This window comes from Lissotriton vulgaris, chromosome 1_1 (assembly GCF_964263255.1).
Source record: "Lissotriton vulgaris chromosome 1_1, aLisVul1.2, whole genome shotgun sequence".
NCBI classification, from domain to species: Eukaryota; Metazoa; Chordata; class Amphibia; order Caudata; family Salamandridae; genus Lissotriton; species Lissotriton vulgaris.
In genome coordinates this window covers 2046878353-2046903611 of record NC_141685.1, presented here as the reverse complement: position 1 = coordinate 2046903611, position 25259 = coordinate 2046878353, and the positions used below count along the sequence as shown (strand labels likewise).

General features: G+C 43.2%; 1 protein-coding gene across 4 annotated transcripts in view; it reads right to left on the bottom strand.

Moving 5' to 3' along the window:
* The window catches only part of ABCC9 (ATP binding cassette subfamily C member 9), a 915119-nt gene that overhangs the window by 784665 nt on the left and 105195 nt on the right, over window positions 1–25259 (bottom strand). For all 4 annotated transcript variants that reach the window (XM_086920457.1, XM_086920444.1, XM_086920437.1 and 1 more), the window contains exon 7: window positions 21–176. In XM_086920457.1, the coding sequence (XP_086776583.1) occupies window positions 21–176 (156 nt within the window). The remainder of the gene's footprint in view (window positions 1–20; window positions 177–25259) is intronic.

The following is a 25259-nucleotide window of genomic DNA, read 5'->3' as shown; positions in this document are numbered from 1 at the left end:
CCTTTAATTTGATGTTGTACCTGAACTGGCATTGCCCACAGATTGGGGCAAAGAAACAAGAACCACATCAGTTGATTGGTTTCTATGGCAACCAAGTTGTTGATCTGGCCCAATGTCATCTCTCCCATGGACAAGTTTGATGTTGAAAGTTTCAGGATTTTATTATATATCATTGCCTGAAATAAGAGATGTTTGACAGGTTTAATCAATCATAGATGGTTAAGAATAAATGATCATCAAGAACATAACATTTTGTAACAGTCGTGGTGAAAACATGTGTTGCTTCCTCAAGAATACTAATTATTATTAAAAACAAGTTATTGTATTTGTTAATTAAATCTGTAATAATATGTAAGGAAAATCAATAAACACTCAATTCAATTCAATAAACTTTATTCGGTGTGTATGAAACCACCACAAAAGTATGCATAAAAAACAATTTACATTATGAATAACTATTATGAAATAAAAATAAAGGACGTGTTGAATAGCAACATGGGGCCAAAGTAGATCACATCATAAAACACATAAATTGTCAATTTAAAAAGAGCAATACAATTTCATAAAATCATCATGAGCTCAGCGCTATATTGGAACAATAAACACTAAAATGTCACAGTCTGGAAAAACCTGCAATCAGTTGTGTAAAAACAACAAATAAGTAAAAAATGCAAAATTCAGCGGCACTAAGTTGGTGAGGCTTGATCAGCGACTGAGCAAGATGGCTGTGACCTAGAGGGGCTCTCCTTGGTGAGGCCCAGCCCTGAAAATATCCTCACAAAGATCCAAGCAGTGGTGCTGAAATGAGTGCCAACAATTGGGGAATGGATCCAGGACTCATCATCACCCCGGTAACGGCAGAGGAGGGTTGACAGGAGCAGCTGATTGGAGGACCAGCAGTACTATCCCAGCTCCTTCAACTAGGGAGATATACGAGAGGTGGTCGGCCAGGTGAAATCCAAATTTGGGAGAGGAGCAAAGGCCCAGCATAGCACAATAGAGTAACTGGTGCTTTAGGTCCCTGACACCCCAAGACCCTGAGAAGCAAAGTTGGCTGGGGAAAAGCCTCAGGAATAGGCAACCAGGAGGGAGACAGAGGTGAGGTTCTGCGATTTCAGATTTCGTCCCGTATCTAGCCGCCATTTTGTGTCCTGTCACCATTTTGTGTTGCCCTCACTCAGGCGGCACGGCGAATGCGATGCTTTTGCTTTTCCAGCTGCTATGTGTCCTTTCAGTTAAAAAGTAACTCTATTGTCCTTGTTCATGAAACTCGATGTCAGGGTCTGGCTGAGTTCGTTAATCTATGTCTGGTTCGATTCATCCCTGTCTCAGCCGACTATTTGCCTTCTCCTATTCTTCCCTTATACTATCTTATCCGATTGGCCTTCGCTATTCTCTCCTTGTATGCTCCTATTACACAACTATCCTTTGAGACACACCAGCATGTCCTGCCACCTGCGAGAGAGGATTGTGAACACCATCACTGATTAATTTGTTGGGGTGGGGTGACACACGGAGTCCTAGAAAGAGGAGTATACTGGGATACATGATAGCTTGGTTTCCAACTCTTCCTATTGGTTCTTTTGTGTGTGCGGGGAGTGGGATATTGTAAATGTGTTTAGTATAAGAGATTGTACGCCACGGACTGAAGTGGCAGTCTCCTTAGAACTTACACTCTGCATGTACTTCTAGGACAACTGTGCTTAGCTGCAGCTAATAAACCTGGCTTCCACGCTCAACGGAGTGTCTCGTGTCTCTGTTAGTAACAAGGCAGGTGAGCCCAGGGATTAAGGCGTGCCCTGCGCCGCCCGGCCCATAAGGCCCGGTTCTCCAACCGGCACCCAGCGTGGGGCGGTTTCAGTGGTAGCGGTTCAGCCCGATGGTCGTAAGAAGCCCCGCAAGAAAATTCCGGAGGATTCGCGAGCCACACCAAGCGACCCCTCTATGTCAAAGTGGACCGAAGGTCTTTTGCAGCGCGGCTACTCCTTTCCGACGGCTGCTGATTACTGCTGCCCTGACTACCGCCCTGCCTTGGACCCTCTGATGATGATTGGTATCGCGAGACGTTAGACGGACCTCCGTTGGCGTGAGAAGACCATCTAGTTAAGTATTCGTGGGTAGCGCCCACTTCTTTGTTTTGTTTCTGATTTTTGTTATTCGCCTGTTGCAATAGTCGAAGCCGAGGGGTGAGTACTTTTGTACTGTGTTCTTTGCTTTCACTCCTCGAAGTTAGTGAACGGATCAGTGTGCTTGAAATGCCTGGTCTGAGCGGACTTAGGAAACTCTGTTGTTTTTGCTGTTTTAGGGATTCCCGGCATGAGGATTCATGTCCGATTCCTCCGGTTGGAACTCCCACTTATGAGCTCTATTCTAAGCATGGTGTTGGTCCTATTGCTTTTAATGATGCATGGATCCGATACACGATGAAAGATGGTGTCTTACGGTGGCCACAAAATGGTAGCTTTGAGCCTGACATATTAGATAATTTGGAGTCTATTCTGTTTAAAAGAAAAGCCCGGCCGGAAATGTTTGACTCTTTCCGCCTTTGGCGTAAGGAAGCCAAACAGAGAGAAATTAAACGAGAAAAGTGAGATAGGAAAATGAAAGATATGACGGTTATACAGGCTGCCCAGCAATTTAAAGACGATGAAACTGATCGAGCGATTGAGGTCTCGGATAGACAGCATTGGATGGCAATAGATAGGTGCTATCCTATGTTACCCCCACAACTTAAAGATCTTGAGGAAGATCCTTTAATGTCTCATTTACTGAAATTGTCTCCGCCTTATGGGCCAGGCGCTAATGCACCCGTATTATTGACACCTGCGCAGCAACCTGTTGTTCACCCATGAGCTCCGGCTCCTGCACCCTTGGCTCCTCCAGTTATACCACCAGCACCTCCTTTTCCACAATCTTCTGTACCTCAGTCTCCTTTGCCTTTTGTATCTCTTGTAACAGGTAGCCCTTCTCTGCCTTTGCTTAATACTTCACCTCCAGTTTTACTCCCCACTTCTTCTCCGATTCGTAATAGGTTAGTTGATACTGTTTCTGGTCTTTTCTCCCCCCTCTTTGGTTCATTTAATAGGACTCCTGCTTTTTCCTGAAGACAATCCCGTAGTCAACTCCCAGATTCTGAGGAATGGGTTGTATTTGACTCCCTTGCTCATAGGTGGATGATGAATGGTCCATTATATAGTGTACCTGATAAAGTGAGTACCTTTCTTCAATGGAATGCACCTACACAAAGATATGTTTTTAATGTTATGTGTGACACGCTTATTAAAGGATGGGAGGATATGGAATTGGATCTAACACCTCAGGGTTTATTGGAGATACAGGATAAGTTCGATAAGGGACTTATAGTGGGTCCTGCTGTTCAGGATGCCATACAGACACTTGTCACTTTTAGGACCTTATATTCTACCCGGACTATTCCTGAACCTGATCCTGCATTATCCTATGAGAGAAGTTCTCCCAGTTTGGAGGGAAGAGGTTCCCCAAGCAGGTAATGTTCCAGCTGTCCCTGCTCATTTTCAGCGTGTATGGGTACATGTTCCGTGGAAGCGAGCTGAAGTTTTAGCACTTAAGCAGTCTTTGCCGGACCCTCGTAAAAATCCTGCTGGTTATTATAAAGAGTTGTCCCAGACTTTTGATGCATGTCTTATGAATTTTGCCTATATTGATATGCTAGTGGGTAATGTAGTTCCACAAGCATTGTGGGCTCGGATTCGTAGAGAGGACCACGACCAAGCTTTAGGTGGTACTTGGAATGCTATAGTTGCTGCAGATGCAGCAGAAGTGGGTGGTGCTAAGCCAGATGATTTGATTACACAGTTGCCTGGTAGAATTATAACTTTAATGAAGACGATGATGCCCGACTTACGCGTTAACTGGGATAAGTTGGCTGTGTGCAAGCAGAAGAAAGATGAGAGTGTTTCCGATTTCTTCACTCGGTTTGAATAGACGTTTATTGACCATAGTGGTCAGGACTTGAGTATTATTATTATTATTATTATTATATGAAATTTGTAATGCGCTCAGCTTACCCGGGGGCATCCCGGCGCAAGTACTGAAGGGGGACAGCGATTATTTGTGAACAAATTTGTTTTCAATTTGCTTCCTGAATTGTCTCATAAGTTAAAAGATTCGGAAAGTTCTTGGGCTGTTTCTTTATCTCGGCGCGAGTACTGAAGGGGGACAGCGATTATTTGTGAACAAATTTGTTTTCAATTTGCTTCCTGAATTGTCTCATAAGTTAAAAGATTCGGAAAGTTCTTGGGCTGTTTCTTTATCTGCTCAAATATTGGCTACTGCGCAATATTATGAAAATAGGGACACGGAGTAAAAAGATAAAGCTGAGAAGAAGACTAAGGATTTAAAAACGAAAGTTCTTCTTCAGCACGCTTATCCTCCTCGTTCCGGTCAGCGTCAGTTTTAGCAACCTATTGAGTCTCATAGGTTGCTGAAGAAACCTGAGCCTTTTTTTCCGCGACCTTTCCTGGGTCCTAATCAGTACGCCTATTGTAAAGAGGAAGGCCATTTTAAGAATAGCTGTCCGGTTTTATTGCAAGGTAATGGTGGATTTCAAGGGCCGCGAGGCCGTGATGGTTTTCAATCAGCACCTAGAGGTAGAGGGCGAGGTGCATTGCCTCAGGGGCAGCGTTCCTTTCCCCCTCAGAACTCGTCAAATTATTTTGATCAGCAGAATACTCAGTCTGCGCAATATTACAATATTACAATGATGAATATTGTGTTGAAGGTGAGGCTCAGGATTTTCATTCTAGTTAGGACAACCATGGAAAAAGAAAGGGAGTCGTATCAGTTCCAGTGGATTAGAATGGGCCTTATGTTGAGGTAGTTGCTTTGGGTGTTGCAGAACCATTTCTTTTGGATACTGGTGCAATGAGAAGTTCTATGATCCATTCAAAATGGATGTATGACATCACAATGCATGCTTTTACATCGTATGCTTTTACATCACAACTTTTACAACGCATGCCTTTACAACGCATAGTGTTGAGGGGTGCTGGATAGTGAATAGTTTAATTTACTATTCCAACTCCAGTCCCTGTGGATAGTAGGGAAGGTGTTGAATAGTAAATTAAATCTATTCCCTATCCTAGAGCGCCCCCCAGCGCAATGGGTTGTAGTGGTTTGCATTGTAAAAGTTGCGATGTAAAAGCACTGCGTGGTAAAAGTTGCGTTGTAAAGGATGTTTCCAATTCAAAACTCCCTGGGGCACCTTTGTCTGTCTTAACAAACGTTTCTGTAGGATTTTCTGGCGCCCCAGTTGCTAACCCAGTTTCTTGTCCTTTGCCTCTTTCGATTGGTCCTTACGATCTGGAAGCTCCACTTATTTTAACAACTGGTTGCGGAGAGAATTTGTTGGGTCTGGATCTGTTGAAACGTCTTCATGCAACGTTGTACTGTTCCCCCTCTGTGTGCGTCTTACTTTGGGTAAAAAACTGGTTTCTTTCATATATCTATTGAAGGATAGTTTTCCACCCGAGTTGCAGTCTCTTCCTGCTACGCTTTGGGCTACAGGTCCGAACGATGTTGGTTTGTTACAGATTCCTCCTTATGTGGTAACTATCAAGCCTAATGTTAAATTGCCACATATTCCACAATACAAGATCTCTAATGATGTTGAGCGAGCCTTGATGGCCATTGTCTATGATCTGGTTCAGAAGGGCGTGGTTGAGGAAACAAGAGGTAATGTTTGTAACAGTCCTGTTCTCCCTGTGTATCGTTTTGTGATTGATCTTCGGGAGATCAACAAGATTGTTGTTCCCCAGTTTCCTGTTGTTCAAGATATCACTGCTTTGCTTACTATGATACCTGCCTCAGCGGCATGGTTTTCTGCTATTGATCTAAATAATGCTTTCTTTAGTATTCCCATTGCTGAGGAAAGTAGAGATATTTTTGTCTTCTCTCTTGGAGGCCGAAGCTTCCGGTTCAAGCGTGCTCCTCAAGGTTATTGTGAAAGTCCCTCTATCTACAGCCAAGCTTTGAAATCTCAGCTTGATGCGTTCACTTTGCGTTCAGGTGCTACTTTGATCCAATACGTTGATGATTTGCTGATTGCTGCTGATTCAGAGGATGTTTGTAAGGATGTGACGGTTTCTTCTTTGCGTCATTTTTCTGATTTACATCATAAAGTGTCCCCTTCTAAGTTGCAATATTGTCGCCAAGAGGTTACCTACTTAGGTCATCTCTTGTTGAAGGAGGGAAGATGATTGACCCCAGAACGAATTCAAGCAATTGCACAAATGTCTGAGCCAACTAAACAGAGGGAGGTACGTGCCTTACTGGGCATTACCTCATATTGTAGGCAATGGATTCCGAATTTTTCTTTGTTAGCTAAGCCCTTGCTGGCGCTTACATTGAAAGATACGCCACAACCTCTCCCTTGGACCGATGAATGCCAAAAGAGTTTTTCTGATTTACGTAATGCTTTGTGTTCTGCATCTGTGTTAGGTACTCCGAATTACAGTAAGCCTTTTACACTCTATGTGCATGAAAAAGAAGGTTGTTCATTGTCAGTTTTAACACAACAATTTGGAGACAAACAACGGCCATGTACCTATTTTTCGGCTATGTTGGATCCAGTAGCCAAGGCATTGCCTAGTTGTCTCAGAGCTACAGCAGCGGCAGCAATTTCTATTTGTCAGTCTGCTGGATTGGTATTGGACAACACCCTTGTTGTTACGGTACCACATACAGTAGATACTCTTTTGAATAGGACTAAGACACAACATCTTACGCGTGCTCGTTTGTCTGGATATGAGCTAACGCTTTTGGCTAGTCATATACATATCAAGCGGTGTAATACTCTGAACCCAGTGACATTGTTGCCCCTACTAGATGAGAAAGGCATTCAGGAACAGCATGATTGTTTTCTCCGAACAGAGGAGGAGACGAAAGGCAGAATAGATCTGAAAGATACACCACTCGTGGATCCGAACGGGATCCTATGGGTGGATGGATCTTGTTTCAAGCTTCCGAATGGAGAGACAACTGCAGCCTATGCTGTCACTACTTTGCATACTGTAGTGGAGAGCATGTATTGCACAGAATTCAGCCCAAGCAGCTGAGTTAATTGATTTAACAAGAGCATGTGTTTTGGCGAAAGGAGGAAGAGTAAACATCTACACCGATAGCCAATATGCTTTCGGTGTAGCTCATAGTTTCGGTCGCTTGTGGAAGGAAAGAATATTCTTTACTTCCCATGGGATTAAAATACAGCATGGCCAGTTGGTCACTGATCTTCTTGACTCACTTGCCCTGCCTAAACAAACAATAATAATTAAGTGTAGCGCTCACAAAAAGATTATCGATAATGTGGACTGTGGGAATGCTTTTGCAGATGAGGTAGCAAAAGAGACAGCAAGAGATGTCACGAGTCGGATGTATGTTGCGGGCCCTGCAAGATGGATCAGAGAAGGAGGAATGTGTGAGGACACAATAGAAAGTGTGAGAGTGATTCAAGAAGAGGCTACTGAGAAAGAGTTGAGTAAGGGGAGAGAAAGCACGGGAATGTTGGACGCGACTTGGTGTTGGACGGATTTGTCAGAGCATCAACATTGGCTGTTACCAGACGCCTATGTACTACCTGTAGTTACTATGGCACATGGTCCAACCCATATTAGTGCGAAGGGCATTTGTAAAGTTTTGGCTCCAGTATGGCAGAATGAGGGAATTATGAAATGTGCAGAAAACGTAGTGAAACATTACACTGTTTGTCTAATGCATAATCCAGGAAAGGCAACCCCGACTCCAGCAGGTCATTTTGCTCCCCCTGCGTATCCTTTTGAGGTATTGCAAATCGATTTCATTCATATGGATTGTTGCAATAACCTCAAATATGTTCTGGCGGTGGTTTGTGACTTTTCCAGATGGATAGAGGCCTAACCCCTAAAGGACAATACTGCCTTATCTACTGCTAAAGTTCTTTTGAAGGAGTTTTTCCCGAGGTTTGGTTTGCCACGCATTGTCTGGTCTGACAATGGAAGTGAATTCGTGGGCGAGATTATGCAGAAAGTATGTGCAGGTCTTGGTATTAAACAGAAATTCGATGCGGCAAACCACCCTCAGTCAGCGGGATTCGTAGAGTGTTATAATGGTACTCTCAAGCTCAAATTGGCAAAGATTCAGGCGAGCACAGGTCTCGCCTGGCCTGATGCCTTACCATTAGCACTTCTGTCTACAAGAACTACTGCTCACTCCTGTTTAGGTCTAAGTCCGTATGAGCTCGTCTTTGGGCGACCAGCAAATGTCTGGGGAGTGCCTCGACCTAAGAAATATTCTGACAATCCATACCCAATGCTGATTGATTACTTGCATGACCTCATCACTAAATTGCGTGCTCTTCACCAACAGGTTCAAAACACTTTGCGAGAGGCCTCCGCAGACCCAGGTTATTCTATCCAACCTGGGGACTGGGTCTGCGTGAAGAATTTTCAGCGGAAGGGGAATCTGGAACCTCATTGGGGGCCCACCACGTCAAGTGCTACTAACCATAAGGACGGCAGTGAAGAGGTTTTTTGGGAAAAAGAACTGGGTCCACGGCGTGCACTGTAAAAAGATACCCCTGCCCTTGCCTTTTGACCAATGGGTTTGGGAGGGTATAGCGGACAACGAAAGTGAGACAGTACCTAGATTTTTACCATTTGGTAGTGCAGGCCTGGATCACATGAACTGTGAGAAAGAAGACGACGAATTGTTACAGGAGGCCGTCCCAACACATCTGCATTTGAACACTGTGAATCCAGAAACCTTGTTTAAGGACCAGACGATCCCTAATAAGACCCGATATAATTTGCGACCGAGAAGGGTCGAGGATAATTGAATTGTTACGATTTTTCTGGTCATAACTTTTTGTTTTGCGAAGACATTTTGTGTATGTATTTTTCTTCCACCATCCATCAAGTTGCAGGGTCACAGTATGAGTCTTAAGCTGTGACCTGAGTAGTGACCTAGGTTCTACAGGACTTGCAGTGTCATAGGACGGCTAATAACCACAGCTAAGTGATCTAGGAAGATTATCGTGAGCAACGCCTTTAGAGTAATGGATGTGAAAATGGAAATTAATGATCAGACTGTAAATATGAAACAACGCTTTAAGAAACTCATGGTTAGTCCATGTGGGATAACCTTATGTATACTAATATGCTTATGTATATTATTAGCGTGTGGAAGCTGGATTGTTTATGTACTACAGCCGTTACCTGTTCCTACTTCTGTCCCTGTATCTTTTTCTGCTACTGCCTCCCCACACCGGTTCTATACATTCTCAGCACACAAACAGATTAGGAGGACCAAATACTTCAACAATTCGTTCATTCAGCTATTACACCAACACCAGTTAGTAATGAATACTACTGATTGTTGGGTTTGTGGGCTCATGCCTCATAATACAGAGAGAGGCATGCCATATTTGGTTTTTCCATTCTCCTATGAAGGTTCCGCCTGGGCTTATCTGACTATGTCTTCTAATCTCTATCAAAATCAGTTGCGATATCCTCCTGGCAGTCCATATGGTGGTGGAGCAGACTTTAGCCATAGTACTTTGATTAAGGGAATTGTGACTATGCCTAAGATTGCTCAGATTAGCAAGATTCCTGTAGATGAGAAGAGAGCATATGATGGATGGAACATAACACGATATGTCACTAGCCTTACAGAAAAGGCTAAACTAAGGAGCTCTCCGCCAATCTGGACTGTACCTCATCGAGGAAATTTTCCTTACAAATTAATGGTCAGAATGTCAAGAATCAGCCAGAGAGGAGTATCTGTTCTTATACCTATGTCTATACACCTCAGATTCCCTCACCACTAGTGCCATCACAAGGCACATATTTCATCTGTCATGATAGAGCCTATACATGGCTTCCTACTTACTTTTCGAGAATATGTTATGCAGCTTTTCTTCTTCCACCAACATATACTGCACCTTCAAGTCATCACAAAAAGAGACATGGTAGGGCAGTCTTTGACCAGAAGGACACGGCAGGACAGGAGGCAGATGACTTTATCAAAGTGTTGCTTTCTTTCTGGGGCCCAATGGACAATAGCAGAGACATCAGACACCTAGCTCGTGTTGTTAAGGCTACCATAAACGAAACTTCCGGAGCCTTGAGTAATGTGACAGCCAAGCTTCAGGCGGATCGTCTTATGACTATACCAAGCTATCTCTAAGTTACATACCATCTCCGAGTCTATACATCGGGACACAGAAGATTGGTCTGTGATGGGATGGTTTTGGGGACTACTGTCCACATGGGGATGGAAGATACTAACTTTCCTTGGAATGGTCTTGGCCATTATCTTCTCTTGTTGCCTTTGTGTGCAGTGTGGACCTGTAAAATGCGATCTTTGTGCCGCTATGTGCGTCCTGAAGCCTGCATCAGGAAAAACAGAGAACATTAGAATGATGTTACAGCAACAGCTCGAGGACCTCATGGCCATTGATATCAATTCCGATTGACTTGAGTCCCTGATGTATTGCCTGAGTAATGGCAAAAGGAGGTTCTGAGGTTCTGCGATTTCAGATTTTGTCCCGTATCTAGCCGCCATTTTGTGTCCTGTCGCCATTTTGTGTTGCCCTCACTCAGGCGGCACGGCGAACGCAATGCTTTTGCTTTTCCAGCTGCTACGTGTCCTTTCAGGTAAAAAGTAACTCTATTGTCCTTGTTCAAGAAACCCGATGTCAGGGTCTGGCCGAGTTCGTTAATCTATGTCTGGTTCGATTTATCCCTGTCTCAGCCGACTTTTTGCCTTCTCCTATTCTTCCCTTATATTATCTTATCCGATTGGCCTTCGCTATTCTCTCCTTGTATGCTCCTATTACACAACTATCCTTTGAGACACACCAGCATGTCCTGCCACCTGCGAGAGGGGATTGTGAACACCATCACTGATTAATTTGTTGGGGTGGGGTGACACACGGGGTCCTAGAAAGAGGCGTATACTGGGATACTTGATAGCTTGTTTTCCAACTCTTCCTATTGGTTCGTTTTGTGTGTGCAGGGAGTGGGATATGGTAAATGTGTTTAGTATAAGAGATTGTACGCCATTGACTGAAGTGGCAGTGTTCTGATTCTCTGTCATAAAAAACTTTATGTCTCAGTTGTTGATCAGGAATCTGGCTCAGAGGGCCGTTAGGTGATTGTTGAATTCCTTATTGATCAAATACCCGTGGTTATTTTTAATGTATATGTCCCAGTCTCCGTTGATAAGGTATTTTGGACAAAGATTTTTGACAAACAACTTTTATACGATGATGATTATATTGTATTTGATAGTGATTGCAATCAAATTCATGACCCCATATTAGATAGACATTCATCAGTACCTCTTTTTTAGTAAATCCTTAGGTCAGCAAAAAATAGGGTCTATTTTAATATAAGACCACACCCCAGTCTATGTTGACTTTGATCTAATACCATTTGCTCCACATGCAGGTAGGTGGTGCTTTAACAATTCCTTACTTTTGGACCCTACATTCTATAGCCAATTCAGTTTTTTCTATTCTAAATTCTTTGCTATTAATTCAACATCAGATTCTTCTCCTGTAATGATTTGGGATTATTTCAATTCACCCCCTAGAGGTTTAATAATACATTTTGTTTCACAAAAGAAAAAATCTTTTGATATTTAAACTACTCAATTGCTTAATAGCTAGAATATACTTATTATCATTCCAACAACAAATCTTCCTTGACAAGCCTTATTGATGCCAAACTCACTTTTAACAGAATATCCACGAACGCCGCTTCTTCCTACTTATTGAAAAGCAGCACTCGCTGTTATGGAGGTCAGAATAAGATGGGGGAATTACTAGCTAATTCTTTAAAAATAAGGAGAGAAAGAACTAGAATAGAATCTTTGCAGAGTGGTGCTAGAACTTCACTTTTTAAAGACAATGATATTTTAAATGAAATGATTTCTTTTTATAAAGATCTATAAACTCCAGAAACAACACAACCAGTTCCATCAGATTTATCCTCATATTTTCAATCCATTATTTCTCCTCCCTCCCACCATATTGATTTTGATTCACTGGGAATTGATATTACTTTAGCGGAAATTACCCAGGCAGTCTCGGTGCTACGGCGAGGGAAGGCCTTTGGTCCCGATGAGTTCACTGTTGAGTTCTATGAACATTTTGCTAACCTTCTTCTTCCAAATCTTCTACTTGTATTCAATTCTTTACCTACCAATGGTGCATCTCAAGACACTTTCAAAGAAGCTATGATATATTTAACTCCAAATGGTAATAAGGACCCTTCTCTTTATAAATATTACCGTCCCATTTCCATAGTCAATGCTGACTGCAAGATCTTTGCCAACATTTTGGCACTACACATTGACCCTATCCTTCCTGACCTTAATGGTCCAGAACAATCCGGCTTTGTAAAGGGTCAGTTAGCCTTTGAATATTCTAGAGTCTTTTTCAAAATCCTTGGCAAGGCTTCTTCTTTAGATTATTGTACTGCTGCTATCACTTTAGATGCAGAAACAGCTTTTGATAGGATTAGATGGGTTTTATGTTTCATGCTGTAAAATGAATAGGCTTTCCTCCCAAACTGATCACTTTAATCTCTTTATTATATTCAGCCCCAAGAGCCTAAATCTTTGTAAATGCTAACGTTTCGGACTATTTTTCTCTTTTCAGAAGGGTTTGACAAGGGTGTCCTTTAGCACCTTTATTGTTTGTCATAGCCCTGGAACCCTTTCTAACTGAAATTAGACAGGATGCTCACATCTCTAGTTTCCAATTTGGCCCACATCAGGTTAAAATGCTTGTTTACACTGATGATATCCTATTATATTGTCCTAATCCAGCTACATCTCTCCCTCCTTTCTTCAAGCAAGTTTTTCTCAGCTATCAGGTTATCAGCTTCTTTGTCACAGGCAAAAACTCCATCACACTAGTTTTTCTTGACAACCCTCAAAACTACTTTGGCTTGTGGTTCTCATGACTATCCCTGAGACTTTCAAATAAAACTTTGATATTGCGCGTTGGCATCCTCTTTTCGTTTCCTGGTGGCGACAAATGGATTCGAATAAAATGATGCTCACCCCTCAGATTTTATATATTATTTCAATGATCCCTGTTCATATTCCAGGATATTATTTTAAGAAAATTGACTTACTTTTAACTAAATTTCTTTGGAATGATTAACCTCTTTGAATAGCCTTATCCTCCTTAAAAAAGACAAATCTAATGGTGGCCCTTAAATTCCCTGAATGCAAAACAAATCACTCTACTTTCCTTTAAAAAGGCTACCCTTTGCCTCTTTTTTGAGTGTCTCATACATTCCTCAGTATGGATAAATATCGAGAAAATGTTCTTCTCTCCTTTTGACTTTCGGGAAATCCTTGCCTTCACTAATAATATTTCTTTATTGCATTCTCCCATTATTTCCCATACCCCTAAGCTTTTAGCTCCTCTTTTACCATCTTCTTATTCTTCTGTTACTTCTCATCATCAACAACCCATTTGGCACAATAAGTCATTACGTGTCAAGAATCATACCATTTATTGGATATCATGGAGATCTAAAGGCTTGCTTTGGATATCTCAACTCTTGACTAATGATCATCCTCTATCTTTTACGGACCTTCAAACAAAATGTTCATTGCCTGCTACTTTCATTTCACAATATAACCTTATAGTCCCTTGTCTAAATCAATATCTTCTCACTGTATCTAACACCTCCAATCCTCCTATAACTTGCACTACTCTTTCTCCTATATTAGATACTTCCCCCTCCACATCCACTATATATATATAAGTGTTTACTATGACCCTCAGATAGACTCAAGTCGAAGACTGAATTAGCATAGGAAAAAAACGTAATACAATACTGGCCAACTACCATTTGGGACTGATGGCTTAACCCCTTCCATGCTGGTGACGAACCCCAGCCGTCATGCACTACGGTACTCGTGTGGTGATGACGGCTGGGGTTCGTCATGGCCCGCCCCTGTTCGTTTGTTTACCGCACGGGGGCGGAAACCGGCCAGCAGGGAAGGGGTTAAAATTCACAAGACATCAAGAGCTGCTAATACCACTCAGTCCCTTTATTTTGTTTATCAACGCCTATTACTTTCCCCTGCGACACTAGCATCTTTCTCACCAAATACTCCTTCTACATGTTGGTCCTGTTCCTGTTTTAATGCTGATTTAAAACATATGTTATTTGATTGCCCTAATATCGACCAGTTTTGGCAGTTAGTTTGGTACAAATTTAAAAGATTTTTACAGTTAATATTCCCTTTTCTTTACCAAAAATTTTCTTAGGCTCCTTGTCACCCCAATGGCCTCCATTATCATCAAATTTCAAGCTGTGAGATTTATTGTTAGCTGTGGCTTTCCACTTAATAACCTCAAATTGGAAACAAACTGACAAAGTTACTTTTAGAGCTTGGTGGAAGCTGTGTGTTTTCATCATAGACTTACTACCAATTATGTTACCCCCTATTTCTTTAGCGATTAAAAGAGATCTTCAATGGCTTCCACTTACCACATATTAAATCCTTGTCCACTTCTTCTACTGTTAAAGTTATAACTGTTGCAGATGATGTACGGAAGCCACCGTAACTTTACCGTGTTGTCTTTTCTTTAATATATTAGAAGCTATTTTATGCTTATATACTTAGACTATGTTATTTAATTTTATGGATTACTATGCCTACAGTGTTTAATTTTTAACCTCTTTTATCTCCAATTCCTGCAGAAACATACTATATTGTTCCCTTTCCTCTTCACCTCTCCTTTCCCCTCCATCCCCCTTTTTATATAGTCTATATTGAATTTATTCCCTAGCATGTTAACTATACCGTTCTAAATCCTCATTTATTATGACCTCTATGTTAATTAAAATGTTTTTTTCAATACAATTCAATGATCTTTATTTCGGTTCAAAAAAACATAAAAGATTTACATTTAATTAATACACTTCACAATAAAAATGTAATGTCATAACATTTAAAAAAGGAACTCCGCCAGACAGATACACAATTATTGGGAATCAATGTCCCAATACAGGATCTTTCTTTAACATTAAACCCAACACGCAGAACTCAATCATTTCCGACTCATGTGCAGGTATTGTGCTCACTGCGCCTTTTGGCTTCAGGGTCTTTTCAAAGCGTAATTGCAGAGGTTGGTGGTGTGTCACAAAGTGCCCTATCACGCTTTTTTCATGTGTTCCTGGATGCAATGCTGAACAGGCTTCAACATCACATCTACTTCTCAAACACCCAACAAGCCTTACAGGAAACCAAGCTGGAATTCTATAAAATTGCACGCTTCCCCCATGTGATTGGATGCATTGATGGAACTCATATTGCCATCACTCCACCAGCAGCCACAGAATATGCATTTCATAATAGTAAGACCATAATGTTTACAGTCCCAACATCGTTTTTGAGTAAAAGCATTCAAAACAACATTAACAGATGTTTTCCTAATTTAAATGCGGGGTGCATGACTTGCCTTGTGTGACATGCTTGTTTGATCTTCTGATCTTAAGCATGTTGGTTTATTTGTGTGCCTGTGTTTTGTGTTGGGTAAGATCTGAAGCAAAACTCTCGTTTTTTTGTCAGCGCAGGACTGTTATTTTGTAGTGCGAACCATTTGATCGTTATTGTTCGAGCTTTGTGGCCAGCTAGTTGTTGGTAGCTTTAATTGTATGTGTGAGTGTGGCCTGAATTGCGTCTGGGAATTTTCCAAGTCTGGCCACTGTTTGTGCTGTATTGGTGGAGAAAACACATGTCTGAGATTTCTCTGCTGTGGCTGAGGCTACAAATTGGAATCACCAAGTGATGCACTAACTTGTCATCTTTGGGCAGCAGCACAGCAGATGAAGTCAGGATTCCCGTTTCTAGCTGGATAGTCAACAAGTGGTTGAGTTGTCCAGCTGGGTCCAAGATGAATTAAAGTCCATGATGGGCAATTCAAGTAGTCTCATGTGGGTGATTATTTTCCAAGCCTGGACTGTCAATACTTGCTCAAAGTAAGGTTGAGGCTTTCCCAGGATATAGGAAGCATCCAGTGCGGAAAGATCGGGTTGTTGGCTTAAACTTTCCAGGTCCCTTTCAAATGATAGTTTCTTAACCTGTGCGTTCACTTCCTTTTTCCAGATTGTTACTGGGATGTCCTGGTTTTGCTAATTTTTTACTTCAATTTCAAGTAGGCTTATAGCTGCTGCCAACTGTGCCTGCCAAGGGAGCCTACTTCTTTGAAGGTTGTTTTGATTTGAGCTTTCAGCGAGGGTGCTGAGGCACGTAAAGTACTGATGTAGCATTTTAATATGTCCCCTGAGCATATAATGTCCGGTGGGTGAGTCCCAGCTCCAATCTCACTCTGGCTCTCCTGGCCTGCCGAGAGAGAGTTAAGACCTTCTTGTAGGCAGAAAATTTGAAATTTGTGAGGAACTTGTTAAATGCGCCTGGAAAGGCTAGGTGGCCTTAATTAAGAGAGGGGACATATTTGGTTATCAAAACTTTCAGAATGGGGTCAACGGTTGGACTGTGTAGTACCTGGTTTAAGATTTTCAAACTATAAATGATACCAGCCCCCTTGCTTTTTAGGTGTTTTAGGTGGGCCGCTGGTCTTGCCCCATCTGATAGCCTGACGCCACGATAGTTGTAGACTGTTCATGTTTTAATTTGCAGATCACGTAGGTGCCATTGTGCTGTTTTCTTTAGTGCATACTTCCCAAAGATGACTATCTTAGTCTTCTCCTAGTTCACCATGAAATTGTTCTTTTGATTCTGCCTGTGGAGTGCATTAAGGTCCTTCTGTAGACCGGTCCACGGTGATCCATTATTACATTGTTGTGTGCATACTGGAGAATTTGTAGCTGCACTTTCCCAAACCCTGGTGTTAGAAAACATGCGCCTTCCAGAGCTTTGCCAAGATCCGCTGTGTAAAGAATAAAAAGAAGGGGGGCAAAGACGCAGCCTGTTGTTGGTTGCCGCCTTTGCTGATACAGTAGATTGGCTGGTCTTTATGCGGATGATATTTAAAATATATACATTTAGTATGTTTGATACACTCATCGGCTGCCACTCCATTCTCTTTTTTCTGACCGGTGTTACTGTGTTGGTTGATGTACTTCTAAAGTTGAATGTGTCTCCTTTCTTTGAGGAGGGTGAAGATTTTCACCCATTCCGCCTCGATCTTCTTAGATCTTATCTGCCAGACTTTCTTTCTGTGCTCCTCATGGAGGATTGGGATTGTATGTGTTTGCAAGTTTTAGGTCACTTTTCTTCTTGCCTTCAGTGCCTTTAAAAGGCTGCATTAAGTTGAATGTAACTCCTTTGGTTTAATCTGTAGGTTGAATGGAAGGGCAATGGTGGCTTGCATCTGAGTAGTTCTGGGTCTGCCCCCTAGGGCTAATGTTAAGTCTGCTAGGAGTGTTTCCCAGGACTGTATTTATTGCTGTTGAGTTCGACTCTTTGGATGTGATCACTCCATGAGTTTTGAGACAAGTTTTGCAGACCATTTTATTCTGCTCAGGACTTTGTGGCGCTCTTCCACGGTTGCCAGTGTTTGAAGTTGTGGGGGGGCTTTCAAATATAGTTGAAAGATTGCCCTCAGAGGTCTGAGGTCACTCTCAACCCTGTTGTCCACTTCGTAGTAACTGAGATGTGATGCCTAATGATCTAAAATAAAACTGTAATCAATTCTTGACTTGTTCCTGGAAGAGGGGAGTGGGAGCCAGAGGTGATCCTTGACCACTTTGATTGTGTGCGCGGAGGCCAAGTTGTACCTGCCAAAGAGGCACTACGGGAGGACTGCCTCTGTGGAAGGTGTAGAGAGGATTTGCGAATTCCCCAACTTCTGAGTCCCCTGCGATTACTGGATAAGTCTGAGATGTATTTATTTAGAAAGGGGTCAATTTTCGTTGCCAATGTTTTTAACTCTTTTTGGGTGAGAAGCAGGATTACCATAGCAGTTAATTAGCAGTAGGACTGCTTGTAGGTCAGTGGTGTTAGTTGCAATGGAAGTAATCTCTATTCTGCAAGACTGGCTTATGAAAATTGTGAGACCGGCGGATACTCGCCCAAAAATGTTACGTTTTATGGCTGCAGTATGGAGAACGTAGAAACCGGGAAGGAGAAAGGGTTCGGTGGCCCAAGTCTCCTGTAGGTAAAGGATGTCATTCTTGTTTAGATATTTGGTTGCTGAGTTGATCCTAAGAAGTTTTTAAGGCCAGCTATGTTCCAGGATATAATAGATAGTTGTGCATTAATTCCAAGTGTAGTGATACTGATCCAGTAGCAGTCAGCCTTAGGGACTTTAGTGATGCCATCGTAAGAGCAAGCCTCCTGATCGAGTCCGAATTCCATGACCAGGAGTTTGCATTGGCTCACAAGAGAATACTGCCCTGTGATCGTATGTACTTGTTATCCTATATGCATTGTGAAAGTTAGGCTTTATTGTCGAGTTGTTCCCTAGTTCACTGCTATCCGTCCCACTTAGAACAGGGAAAACTTTCATTCATGAGAGGGGTTACTTTTAACACATGAGGGTATTTCTCTGGTGCGGGGAATAAAATATCTATGCCCCATATGCCATGAGAGAGAGCTCTTCTGGTGTTAACCCTTCCCGGGTATGGCAGCTCAGCCCTATTAAGGTCGAATCCTCATGAGTATCATCAGGTAGGCTCAGAAACTTGACCCAGGCTAGGTCATTGTGGGCATATGCTTGAATAGAGAGAGTATGTTGCCCCTATTTAAGATATCATAATGGCCCTTGATGAGATATCTGGGGGTGAGAATTACTTTGTGGGTTGATTTACTGACTTGGTTCTCCTTAGGTGGAACTCTGGGTCCTGTCTGAGCAGAGCTTGAATAGGGGCCCAAACCAGCATCGTGGTGATTGACTTCTGGGCTGAGGTTCATGCTTCGGGGTGGCTGGATAGTTACAGTACAGGGCATCTGGGGTCCTGAGGCAGAGGTCCCTGAGCAGTGCGTTGCCCCGATGGTTGATCCCTGTTCTCAAGGCATGCGTTGTTGGGTAGTTTGCTCTGGCTTCATGGTGGTCGGCGGGGATGCTAGTTGAATTTCAGTTGCCGGACCATTTAGACTGTGTAGTCCCCCCATTTGGGGTATTGGGCAAGATAGTGCATTGGTTGCTTGTTCCTTTGCATCTATTGCGATTGGTACTGTTAAAATAGATTTTTGGGGGACGGACGTTTTGGCAAAAATCGGATAGGTCCAGAATTGGTCGTAGTTAGATTGCGAAGTTTGGTTATGGATTGTTTTTAGGAAGGTGACTCTTTTGGATGCTTTGACCTTTTTTCTGCTGTTTCCTTCATTTTTACTTGGTCCTCCTGAGGAGGAGTACGTCTTGCTGTTTCTGGATAGGGGATTTGTCCTCAGTTTCCTCCCCTAAGTGTGAAGCACAGAGGCTGGGGATTTGTCTCAGTGAGCTGGCTGGAGGTCTGATGGCCAAGGGTGAAGTTTGGTTGCAAGGCTTCATTGTGAGGCTGTCAAGGTTGTTTGTCGTCGGATTGATTTGGGAACCTGCTCTCGTTATTGTTGGCTTGGGCCTACTGTTGATCAACAGATTAGTGGTGCTGCCTGTTGTCCCCGCCCCTTGAGCAAGGCTACCAGGTTTGCTAGAACTTTGGGGAGAGTTTCCCATTTTTCAATGAATGCTGCACATGAACAGGACCTAGTGTCCTGGTTTAGGTGTAGTTTGTTCTCGATGATGTCCACCTTGATATTTAGATCCGCAAAGTGTTGTGCAAGAGATCAATTTGCAGCTCCATTTTGGTTGATTGCCAACGTAGTGCTCTTGCCGTGGAATGGTTAATTCTGCTGGTTGAGTGGTCTTGGGTCGTTGATAGAATTACTGTTTTGAGAACTTTGGCTGAGTGGGGGAATGCCTGGTTTCCCTGGTCGTAGTAAACAGCTTTGGGTTGATCTCCAATGTTCTTTCTATCTTGGAGTCCAGCCTTTGTAAAAAATATTGGTGATAGCTCTTGTTTGTACTTAGGCACTTCTTTCTTATTTGGGCCAGAGCCTGAGTGCTCTGGAGAGCAGAGCAGGGTGGGGGTCTGTGGAGTGAGTTGTTGATGTTGATGTATTTGGGCTGTGACTACCTGCTCACGTCTTCCTGAGGTGGGGTAATGATGTCAGCATGTAGGACCTGTGCAGTTGTGTGTTCGTTTCCAGAAGAGCTGCCCAGCCTGGGGCAGGATTGAGACCGAAATCTCCCGATGTGTGAATGTGGGTCTTGTATAGCAGGGGATTTGTTGTAAGGGAGGCTGCCTGAGGTGCTCCTTCATGTTGCCGGCCTTGACACATGCTGATGCTTCTGTCAAAACAGAGGGGTTCCAGCCGTTGGGGGAGTCTTTGTGTTGAAAGTGAGTTATAAGGCCTGCTGTTGGGGTCTTTTAAATCAACTTTGGGGTGGTGGCTACCTGGGCTGTGTTCTGTGCACTCGTTATGTTTTGGGTTGACACTTGGAATGGAGGGGGAGTTCACCTTGGGGACGAGTTCAGGACGCAGGCGGGCTTCTTTTTGGTCATTCTGTGGTTGGGAAGACCTGGTTGTTAGCTAGGGGAAACCACTGCGGACATTTCCTTCCTCCTTAGACTTGCTCTGTGCTAGTTCAGAGCCCCTGGCTCTCTAGAGGCCTCGGAGTGCTGAGATCTCTGCTGGATGGTGAGAGGAGTAACTTTGAATTTACAGCTTTGGGGACGCTGCATCTCCTCTCTTCTCTGGTGGGGCCTTGGTACCCTTGCTGCCTCTGATCAGATCCTCTGCCGTCTTACGTCTAGGCTGCTTTCAGACTGCTTATCTTCCAGGGGCTTCCACTGGTTGCCAGGTGGTCTTTAGAACTTTTGGGACCTTCTAAATACAACCCCCTACATACCGCCACATTTACCACTGGCCACTGACATCTTTGGGCCGCCGCATACTTTTGACCTCTTGAACGGTCTTGGTTCCCGGCCCACAACTCAGCAGCTCCCAAATAGTAGTTTGCCACTCGCCACTCGCTGCTCGCAGAGTTGGTGTCTCATCGGAACACTGTATTATGGGGAAGGTAGGGCAGGGTTGTTGCGCACTTGGTTAGGACCACCAGTTAGAAACTGCTGTTACCTGTTGGCTCTCCTTGATGCACTCCTTGATGTCCTTAGTGTTATCTACCATCCTTGTTTTCATAGGCTTTCATGGACGCTCACGCTATGCTACGAGTGGGGCACACCGAGTTGTCTGCAAGCCGTACCCGGTCCTAGCCAGGACGCCTCCATGGATCGCCCAGGGCTTCAATCTCTGCAATAGCCGAGTACGTCCCCTGCACTCGCAGGCACTGAGCGCTTGAGGAAAACGCCTTGGAATGCCGTACCAGGGTGAAGAACCTGCCTCCCCCGATGGGTCCTGCCTTTCCCAGGGAGCCTGGTGCCAAGTACCTGGTGTCAAAGCACCGAAACCTGGCAGCTTCTGCATGCTGCTGCTCCTCCCTCCTCTCTCCCTACTCCTTGCGATGTGTCATGAGCACTGACTCCAGCTCTAGTTCCGGCGCTGATGGAGCAAAGCAAAATGGCTGTCCTCAGGCATGCCTGACTCTCCCTGCCTTTCCGGCCCTCCATGCTTAGCCGAGTCTTAGGATGAAGGACATTTTATTAGCAGTGAAAGATTCAGTGCTTAAAAACAAAATGTATTCACTGATAGGGAGGAAAACTTGTTAGGGGTTTATATTTCATGAAAATAAAAGACAGAAAGAAGAATGGAACAAACTAAAGTAACCCTCATGCATTGACAACAGTACTAATAATCTTTGCAAGACAGTCACCATACTACAAACAGAAAGCAAATGTATAAAGGACCAGAAAAATGATTCAGAGGATAGATCCAGAAGGAATACATAAATAGTGGGCCTGTCCAAAAAGGAGAGGGTGCCCCAGCACAAAACTGTTTGTGGAACATTTGTTAGTTAATAAACTGAAACCCAGGGGCCTGTTCATTTGGTTGCAATATAGCAGGTGCACAGACTTCTGGACCTGCCAGTGAACCCTGGGGAAGTGACACACAGTTATAATAGTCAGGCTCTTTTATTACAAAGTGGTCCTCTTGCAAGTGGCTAGATGACTGGGGCCCATAGAGTATGAGAAATCAAAGTCCTCAATTTACCTTACTTCACACTGAATGTAGAAAGATAAAGCTGGAGCTTTATATCTGTGATGGCAGAGGTTTGCTAAACAATTCATACGATTATGGCTGTTTACCAAGTTTATTTCAGTTTGAAGGTCCATGGAGGTGAGGGGTGAAACGCAGTCTGTAAGTTGGCAGATGGTTAGTGGATATGTCAGAAACACGGTTGTCACATACTTCACCAATCTACAAATTCTCCCCTGGAATGTCAGATTAGGCAGCAAGGTAAACCAAGGAGTGGTGAGGCAAATGGTGAAAAGGGATTCAGGGCCCGATGTAGGTGCCCTAATACCGGTCGGAAACGGCCGCATTCGGCCGTTTCCGACCGGTATTACGTTTTACAGATGTAGGGCATGCATTTACAGAATCGGTATTTTACCGATTCTGTATTTACCGATTCGGTAAAATTATCGATTCGGTAAATACAGACTCGGTAAAATACCGATTCTGTAAATGCAGATGTAGCTGGCACATGTCAGAGTGCATACAGGAACCTAAATAGTGTTCACTCTGTAAAACAAAACCAAGAGGTTAGCGTACAGGTCATGACAATCTTAAATGATATGTGACCACAGGAGAAGAAACAAGATTAGAAGGGTAGCCTCAAAGGTGCTAGAAAAAAGCCCCATCAGCCCGCTCAATAGCGGAGCATCGTCATCTGGGTAGTATGGTTGACAATTGTGGTATCCAGTGTGCCCTTCCTTAGGAACAACCCAAGGCTAGCAAAACTTGGACCATCATGTTGACCCTCAACCAATAGAGATGTAGACTGACAGGGTTCAGTTGCAGTGCTCAGAAAATTGTGAAAAAAGGAAAGGAAACAAAACTCTAAATCCAAGTGTTCTAAAAATACCTACCTTGATGTCATAGGAAAAACTTTATTGGGTCTGACCATCATTTTTTCTAGCACCTTTGAGGCTACCCTTCTAATCTTGTTTCTTCTCCTGTGGTCACATATCATTTAAGATTGTCATGACCTGTACGCTAACCTCTTGGTTTTGTTTTACAGAGTGAACACTATTTAGGTTCCTGTATGCAGACTGTTGGTACCTCTCGTGTTGTTGATTGCTAAGTTGGGGGACAAGGTACCAAGATAGTCTATAAAACACGATTCCCCTCAGGCCCTCCTCTACCTTGTGTGTTTTGTTTTGACATGTCAGAGTGCCACAGGGCTTTAAGATTCGGTATTTTACCACCCAATCCAATAGGGTGGTAAAATACTGAATACAGGTGTGCATGCACATCTGTGCATGCACACCTGTGCAATGTGACAGACAGACATGCCCTTAGGCCTTAGGGCATGTCTGTGTGCCACATGGCACACAAGTCCGGAATTGGGGTGCTAGAGGGTGTCAAAGTGACACCCCCTTCACCCTTGCAAAAATCGGTAATTACCGATTCGGTAAATACCGATTCGGTAATGACCATTGATTCCTATGGGCTTCAATGCCCATAGGATCAATGGGCTTTACCGATTCGGTATTTACAGAATCGGTAAATACCGAATCTTAACGATTCGGTATTTACCAAATCTGAAATACCTACATCCCCCCCCCCCCCCCACCTCCATTTTACCACTTCTTAAATACCGAATCGGTATGATTCGGTATTTAAGAAGTAGTAAAATGAACTTACCTACTTCGGGCCCTTAGCCTTTATCATTATTTTACAGGAGATGCATGTCAGGATCATGGACTATAGAGTGCTGGGATGGGGAAGCTACACTTTAATGGCACACATAGGTTTTACATCAAATTCCAGGGAATTGGCAATCATGGAGAGGGGTTCAACAACGTTCATATCAGACCAGATCTGGTGGGAACCCCCATGTTGCTATGCAATCGCACAGGGTACATGGGAGGGGGAAAGTCTTGGTGTATGATCTATATACTTGCTGCCCAGACTACAGACATCTATAATGGATAATAACAGCCCCTTCTTGGTACAAGTGCAAGGGAGCATGGGGTTGGTAGGTGACGATATTAGAATGGTGCTGTTAGAGAGCATTGACAGATCACAGGTCATACCACAAGGTGGGAACACCAGTTTACAGGGGTTACGCTGGGCCCTGGGACTAGTGGACATGTGGAGGGCTCAATACCCTAGCACTAGACAATTCACATACTACTCAGGAGCTTATAATGCATTTTCACAGACTAACTGATTATCCTCTTGCAGGGAACACTCATTATCCATCTGTACATATATACGATCACCAGGTTTTTGGCCTGGGGAATTTCTGCTCACTCTCCTCTATATACAGAGATAAGAGTCCCAGCACCAACTGCCCACGTGTATTTCATAGTACAAATCAGTGATCGACAAATTAAATTGGATACAGGAAAAATATTTCCTAGAGAATGAAGGATTGGTAAAATTGGAGGTCACATTATCGTAAGATTTCAAGACCCGGCTTTAAAAAAGATCATGATACATTAGGCCACGCAGGTAGTTGACCCTTGTTTGACCCCGAGGCATCAATGGTACCAGGCCGAGACATGTAATGATATCTGCAGTCATTGGCCAGCCAGAAAAGATTATATGAATTAGGAGATAATGCCAGTAAACTGTTGTCATGGTTAGAGAAGAGAGATGCAAATATTAGTGGGTGAGGGGAATTATCACTCATGACGGTAAAATGGCCAAGAACAACACTGGCATGGCCTGCACTTTCAGCAAATATTCTCTAGTCGAGGTATGCCTCACAACAAAAGCATAACTATAGGGAATTGGGAGAGTTGTGTCAGACGGGCCACTTGTCAGGCTTGCAACAGGAAAGAGAATTACAAGATGGTGAGCTCACAGTTGAAAAAGGTGTGCAAGCATTGACTCATCTTCAGTTGGGGAAAGCCCCCAGACTGAATAGTTTACAAGTAGAGGTATTTAATAAAGCAGCTAGCAAATTAACTCAGTTGCTGCCAATGTCACCAAAAGAGATAGATGTCCAGCCACGGTAGTAATAATATAAAAACAGGGGAAACCCAGAAATGAATATTCATAAAGGCCTATATCTAATGCAGAGGTTAAAATACTTGCAAAAATCGCAGCTTGAGTAAAGTTATGCAAGACCTTGGACA